At 33.6% G+C, this 7,949-nt stretch overlaps 1 protein-coding gene across 1 annotated transcript; it reads right to left on the minus strand.

The window, feature by feature from the left end:
• Positions 1-1,389: 1,389 nt before the first annotated feature.
• LOC119631898 (general odorant-binding protein lush) lies at positions 1,390-5,287 on the minus strand. The gene is made up of 5 exons (XM_038024462.1): positions 5,154-5,287; positions 4,812-4,943; positions 3,221-3,256; positions 2,847-2,961; positions 1,390-1,516 (listed from the first exon to the last, which is right to left on the minus strand). The coding sequence occupies exons 1-5, from the start codon at positions 5,220-5,222 to the stop codon at positions 1,428-1,430; spliced, it is 441 nt and encodes a 146-aa protein (XP_037880390.1). The 5' UTR covers positions 5,223-5,287; the 3' UTR covers positions 1,390-1,427.
• Positions 5,288-7,949: the final 2,662 nt, after the last annotated feature.

A 7,949-nucleotide genomic window follows, 5' to 3' on the forward strand; every position in this document is an offset into this window, starting at 1 on the left:
ACACACACACACACACACACACACACACACACACACACACACACACACACACACACACACACACACACACACACACACACACACACACACACACACACACACTTGCATACATATACATATACATATATTTCGGATATCGATATAACCTATAATACAATATACAAACAAGTTTGCATTCCGATATCCGCATAATGTATGAGTGCGATGATAATTGATTGATAAATAAATCATAAATAAATGTTTTCTGGTTTTTTTGATATTTCTTTTATTCGGCATATGCTGCTCCTTACTTAGCCTCTTTGCTTCTGCACAGAAAGCTTTGGCTTTGCTTTAAATTCCAATTGCTTTACCGACCGAGATACATGAGGAGGTAACGAAAGAACCGTTAGCGCCATTCTAGAAATGTTTGTAACCATAGATCGACGAGTTTGTAAATGAACGATGACAACAAATGAAACCAAAGAATAATGACGAAGGAAAATTATATTGATAATCTACTTTAATATGCAATTGGGAAGAAAATTAAATTCGGTCGAGATTGAATCTTTTATACCCTACATAAGAACAAAGTTCTCATGCTCTATAATATGCTGGGTAATGTCCGTTGTAAACATTTGGGTGCTCGCAAATGTGAAGCTATTTGGCAGAAACATGGGAAGTTCTTGCAAGCAAGATGGGTATTGAAAATGAGCCGAATCGGTCGAATTACATGCCCAGACAGCGCCATATAAAATGAGAGAAAAATTAGTTTTTTACTCAAGCTTTAGGAAATAAATGTACAAAAATTTGAATGCGTATTTTATGGGCGTGCCTTAGCATCTGTGTACAAAAATAGAAAATATTGATCACACCTACCCAATATAATAGTGTATCAAAATTTAATTGTTTTCCCAATACCTTTATAACGCGGAGAAAGACGCGTCGAAAACCCCATAAAGTATATAAATTCTTGGCCAATTTCAAATTTGGAGTGTGCCTGTGTCCATCTGTCCGTCTGCCCAATTGTGTAGTATCTGTGGTAAAGATTCTATCGTTAGCAAATTTGCAGAGGAATTTGGAAGTGATTTCAACTTTTCAAACGACATGCCTACAACGCCTACATATTTAGACGACGGAAACTTTTATTTTGCAAATAGAAGAAATCAACGGCGCCCACTCCATGTTATAAAGCATGAAAATTTTCTTCTTTTGCTTCTTTTGTCTCTTTTAGGATGACGACGATGATGATATAAAGGACTCAGTCCCGACCCAATTTAACTTTCGTACTTGTTTTTTTTCTTTGGTTTCGTTTTCATATAAATATATAAAGAGAAATTTTTATTTATTTATTTTATTATTTAATAATTACAATAATTCTCAATTATATTTATATTAAGTGCATTCGGATCTCATTGTTGGTACGATTTCTCTTCTCATCTCTTTAATGTTTATGGAAATGTGAAATCATCTGGCGCAAACTCATAAACACACTTGGTTATGAAGAACATACGATCACAAGGGTCTTTATAATTCTTTTCTGCAAGTATAAGATGAGTAAAACTGGCAGTGACATCAGTAATTTATTTAATTTTTACAAAATTGATAAGAAAGAGATATTCCTTTAAAAAAAAAAGTTCACCGAAGAACCGATTTCTTTCTTGTCAACGGAACATTTTAAAACGTAACAGACAACCAATGATAATTAATTAACGATAAATTTCGATAATTCGTTAGTGGATCACAGATATCTTGCAATCGTCTTAAAAGTTCATCTAACTCGTAAAGCAATTTGCATAATTTTTTTTACGTAATAATGACGATTAACTTTTGTATTACTTTTGTATTATTATCGGAATCTATCTCTTAGCAATGACGTTTGATAGCTTCATTGCAAAAGAAAAAAATACATGTATATATATATGTATACGATTTAGATAAAAGGTTGCATGCTTGTCTTGCTCGTTTCTTAATCAATAAATCCCCGAAATTGAATATTTTTTTCAATTGCATTCACTAAGGCGTAGAGATATTAACTGGATGGTCTATTATAAGTTAAGCAGAGTTATGAAGGTAATTAGACTTGCATAGGATACTCTATAGTATTTATACATTCCTGATCAGCGCGAATGGCGAAATATGTGTTTGTTTGCTATTGAAATCCCGATTTATCATTCAGTATATGCCGGAAACCAACAAACTCGGCTTTGCCTATTATCACCTTTTTTGTACTTTATGAGTAATGCGCAAGACAACTGAGAAAGCAGAGATGTTCTCAGCTTACATTGCATTGTGGGCGGCTCCCTTGATCGATTTGACTGAATTTTTAATAGCAATGTTTTTGTAAAATTTGAAAATGATATTTTCATTTTAGGGGACAGTAGAAAGCTTAGCACTGACGGACCGATGGACATATTTAAATCGATTGAGAACTTGATGCCGATCAAGAATGTATATGAAGCTTCATTTTGGCTTCGGATTGCAAATGATCCGACATAATTAATATATCTTCATATTTCGCCGAGGAATTTGATATCAATATTTTTGGTGCTTATAACTTGGAGCTTTACGCTCTTCCTCGATCTTACACCATTTTCTAATGTAATCCTGTTGTCGAGTTCGTATATCGCCGTTAAGTGAGGTTAAAAATTCACGCATGCGCGTACTTAGCGTAAGTTTAAATATAGGTAAGGCCAAGGCTACCAATTTATATATGATATAGTCTGTAATTGGGCGAATGCCAGATCCTTCCGTTGCCCAATCAATTATTAAAAACTTCAATTGAAGTCGAATATAATTGTTTTCCTTGTTTTTTACTCTCCCTTAAAAAAAGTGTTTACAGTTATTTGTTAGCGATCGCTGATACTTACGAACATCTTTGCAGTGCTCTAAAGATGCAATGGCTACCTCCTGCATTTCGGTAGGCAAAATCATTGGTATTTGTGCAAGAGCCTTTTGTGCGCTAAGCTCTCCTTTTTTCGTTAACTAAGAAAAAATATATGATCATGTATTATCTACGGTATTAAACGAAAGCCTCATTGTATGTATATACATGCATCCAAGAATTACTTATTTAACAAGCAAAGCATCGCGTGGACACGTAAAAAGTGAATGATTTTAGTGTCTGTCTATAGTTGTCGAATCAACTTTTTTTACATTTTTTTTTGAAAAAATATTTCACTATTGTGTATTGTGCTAAAAGATGATATGTCATGTCTAAATGAAACGTGAAAGGTAAACTTACCGTTCCCGCCAGTTGGGCTATGCATTTCGTGTAACACTAAAATATATTTGAGCAAGTAAAAAAGAAAAATGAATATACATAAGAGAAAACAAGCAAGAAAATTATATTCGGCTGCGACCGAATCTTTTGTACCGACCGATTTGCATTTTAAAAAGCTAAGAGTGAAGAAAAAGAGAAGAAAACTAAAAATTCGCTATCGGACGTGTCTGATTTCTTCCGGAAATTTTGAACATGACCAACAAGCGTAACATATCCAGAAAGGGCAATTGCTCTTAGTTTATGTTGCATTGCAGATGACCTATTGGCCGTTTGGGCGCTTTGCTCCATCCTCAATACCTATCCGCATGCAAGCAATGTTTCAATGTTTTTGCTAAATTTGAAGCACGGGAATGTTTATCGTAGACATTACGCAGACGGATGGACAGATGAAGATGCTTAACTCGATTAAGCGCCATATTTATGTTATGAATATATATATGTTATAAAGTTGTTCAAAAAAGTGCTCGGATTTGCATATATATCACAGCATCTGTCTGTGGATATAACGTACGACTTGAACTTCTTTCAGCATAACTTTGTGATTTTTTTTATTTTGTGTTGTTTTTAGTTTTTTTATTTCAAGAATGATATAAAAAGATGATTATGGAGCAAGAAGTTCAGTCACATTATAGTCATCTTGGCTATGCACTGAATAACTTGGCTAATCTAAAACGCAAATGGAGATCAAAAAAAAAATTTGTATATACAATATTACAGCGGTACAGTACAGTGATACAGTAAAATGATCGTATTTCAGAGGTAAGATCAAAATTTCTTCACAATCGAAGCGTTTTTCTCTAAATATTCAAAATATATCTGATTGGTATGGGAGATGCTCACTGGATTTTGAGTCATATTTCAACAATATTTCTGGTTTATATTTTAGATTCTACGTAGACAAGTATAGCGCGGGATAATACGTGAAGATCGATCAAAGCCAAAAAAAAAAAGAAGACATATTTCTAAATCTATGCCTAAAAACCCTGTTTTTTGTACTAACACATATGCAAGAGTCTAAATATTAATAATAAATCTTTTCAATTTTCTTTTTTTATGCCCTACGCCATTTATGGTACAAGGATATATTAAGCTAGTGCGGATGTGTGCAACAACTAAAAGGACTTGAGATAGATGTAACTTCTACTATGACAATTGTGTTCAGAGTCGACTGTTGAATTGATCCAAGCTTGTCTGTCCGTCTTATTGTCTTGCCCTACATCTACGGTTCGCTATTTTCGAGATATTTTGATGAAATTTGATATACCGACATATTTTGGCCCAAGAACGAACTCTAGTGAAAATGATTCGTATCGGACGGCATCGATATTCGACCACTTTCTATGTAACATCTTATTTTGAAAAATCGTTACATAAATATTCAATGACGAGTCAGTCAGTCGTGTCCCAATTATAGAGTTTTTATTTCTACCGATCTTTAGCATAGAAGGTTATGTTACCCCATGAATTTTGACCCTTTTCTTTTTTTTTTTTCCAAATTATATTCAACGAAATGAAATACTTATAAACTTATATAGACGATGATGAGACATGCCTTTAAATCCTTATTGTTGGCATCGAAATTACCGACACGTAGGCCATCAAGTTGCTCGGTTGTTAGCTTAAATTTAGGAGCGCATCCATTACGCATCATTACTAATGATTGTTCAAATTGTTGCCGTGTTATCTATAAACACGAATTATTTGAAATTGATTATTTTGTATATGCCAGAGAAATTACGTTCTATTTAAAATGTATTAAAAATGAATTATTCATCGAACAACATGAGAAGAATAAGGATTAGATTGTTTATGTTTATTAAGTGAAATTAATTTTCTTTCGCCCTTTTTTTTTTTTTTTTTTTTTTTTTGCTATTTTCATTATCGACGCACATACAGCGTTTGTGGTTAGGATGCCTGTTAAGCCGATTATTAAATAATTGAAGCATTTTAACGCAGTTAACATTTCACTTTTACTTTTAGACTATTGCCACTGTTCAAATATGAATGTTAAAATTTAACGTATTCGATTTTTATAATAAATTGTTCGAAATTGATTGCAGGCGTATTTATGCATTTGTACCTTGAAAATTGCATGACATGGCGACTAATAGGTGTGGATAAATTACAGTATTTAGCGAACAACTTGCTTTTTTTCGTTTTCATAATTATTTAATTTTTTTGGTGGGTTGTAATTAAAATTTTAATTTTAACCTGTAGCAAAATTTTATAACTTGCGAAAAGAGTCTGCCATAATACATTATACGTGACCTTGAGATCGCGATTTTTTTATTTTTTGTTCGTTTCATGTCTCTCTTGTTTTGATAGGGTTTGATTAGTAAGAATTTGAGAAGTTTTGATCTCTTTTTGTTGAAACAATTGCGGAATGGAAGTGAATTGTGTTCATCAGATCCTCCACAGGACAAAAGATTGCATTAGTTGACGAATGAACTTTGATTTTTTGGTCCCGTTTCGAGATTATCATTGCACGTAGGCAATATATATTCCCCGGGCCGGGCCCTTTTCAATCCATTTTCACGCACTATTTGCGTACATCTCATAGATTATATTATCATCACATCATCTCATAGGTAAGCAGGCATTAGATCCCTCGAAGCCTAATAATATTTTGAAAAGTTTTTCTCTCTTCATCCAGTCGACTGTAATTTGTCTTACATTAGATTGAAGTTTAACGTGTATTGTGGAAAGCGACGCATAGAAATAGAATATCACACAATTGCTTAAACTCTATAATATATCATAAGATTATAAATTCAAGAAGCAACTGAGAGTCACTGAGAGGTCTATGACGGGCATATCGAAGGAAAACTGAAAACAAATGAAAACTTCCAATTGAAATTAAAGTCAGCATGACCCGGCAAAATCGGAATTTTTTTGAAAATTTTTAACTTTTATCATCTTTGTTATTTTATCCAATTTTTCAGGTTAACATAGTATTTAGGGCATCAAATTTACTATCATTTTCAAACATTTTTTCTACACATATTTGCAAATTTTAAAGTCGATTAGAGTGGACAGTGGTGCAACTTGATTAAAAAACGATACTCGCGATAAAAGAATCTCATTGATATCATAGGCGATAATTTAAAATTTTAGTTTACTGATGAATATAAAGCATTTTGATATGTTAAACGTGATTGCGGAAGATAACTGTTTTAGGTTAGGAAAACTATCAATACAAGCTTAATACAAGCGGAGAAAAAATTTACGAAACTTTGAAATTCCAAACCAGATGAGACGTGAACAATTGTTTATTAGACAGATCAGTAAGTACAGATAATATCGGTGTATACAGCAACGTCAGTTGGTCACAAAATTTTTTGAAAACTCCGATTCGAAAATCGAAAAATAAATTTGACCAAGAGCAGATCTTTGCAGAACACTTGCAAACGTAGACGTTCACCATCAGAGAAAGCATTCAAAAGGTCATTGCAGTTATATAATTCAGACCAAAAGCTTCAGATTGTTTTAATTTCGAATAGAGAAGAGTCGAGAGCGAATTCCAAAATGGCGTCCTGGGCTCATCCAAAGCACAATTACTTTACGATCAAATAATGCATTTCTGAACTTGAAAATTTTCCTCCCGAATAATGACGCGTTAGAAAAATGTTTAGATTTTCCACTTGCAGTCGGTGGCGACTCCACTCTCTTCCAGTCAGTGCAGATTGAAAGACCGGGGAAATTTTGGGCACTGAACGTTATGTACCGTTTACTATATTCGTAGTAAATAAATTAATTCGACCGCCTCCTCGATACATTGTCGGTTGTGGATATAGAGTTGCCATAGTTTTGTTAGGTATCGAAGCAGTCATAAAGGAAAGCATCGATAACTCCAATTAGCTTTATTGTAGTCCACGCACAAAATTTACCTGATAAACGTTATAGAATATATAAATGTAGTGATAGTAATTGTGTTTTTGCTGTCGTTGCTATTGTTGTTGTTCTTCTTCTTCTTCTTGTTTATAATGATCTTATTGTATTGCGTTTTTCGTTTAATTTCGGGTCCTTTTCTGTATACACCCGGCTACAGCGACTGTGCTTGATATTTCATTTGTATCGTAGGCTGCCTTTCTTTTCTGCTCATACTCGCAGTCACGCTCTTTGGCGCTTTATTGCTAATGTTTATTACGAGAATTTAAATGCATCTTCATTTAATATTGTTTTTATTAATTGAACACTTGTAAGGTTTAAGGGATTTGTATACTTCTACTACAGTCAGGGTTGCTGGGATTTCTTTAATATTGAGACTTATTAGTTTGGAAGCTTTCTTTTAATGATTTTTCTCTACCCACATAAAAGCATTCGGCTTTTCTGAGAAGCAAAACGCTATTCTTTCCTGTAATCTTGCAAATCGCTGGTAATAATTAGGATACTACTTGGCCACCAATCCGAAAAAAAATTGTACAGTTCTTCGAGTAGGTGGAATGGAAGTCGGAACATTACTGTTTGATTTCATTCAAAGTATAACCGCAAGAATTTGATCTAGTGCACCACAAATATTGATGTTTGATATTTGAATCGTCACATAGACCCCAAATACCCATTTTGTCCATAATTTTTTGTAAGTCGCCTTAGGGTCATCTAAGCAACTTCCATGAAGAGAGGACACGTTAACGAATCGTATCGGTCTTCCATTAGCATGTTTTCAATTATATCAATTTTAATTGACGGA

The sequence above is a fragment of the Glossina fuscipes genome, unplaced genomic scaffold (genome assembly GCF_014805625.2).
Source record: "Glossina fuscipes isolate IAEA_lab_2018 unplaced genomic scaffold, Yale_Gfus_2 1, whole genome shotgun sequence".
NCBI classification, from domain to species: Eukaryota; Metazoa; Arthropoda; class Insecta; order Diptera; family Glossinidae; genus Glossina; species Glossina fuscipes.

Coding starts and splice junctions, on each gene's coding strand:
- LOC119631898 (XM_038024462.1), bottom strand. CDS start 5,222: ATGTTAACTGCGTTAAAATGCTTCAATTATTTAATAATCGGCTTAACA. Junction 3,257..4,811: donor CCAACAATAAGGATTTAAAG/GCATGTCTCATC, acceptor AATATATTTTAG/TGTTACACGAAATGCATAGC. Junction 1,517..2,846: donor AGAGCACTGCAAAGATGTTC/GTAAGTATCAGC, acceptor TTATACTTGCAG/AAAAGAATTATAAAGACCCT.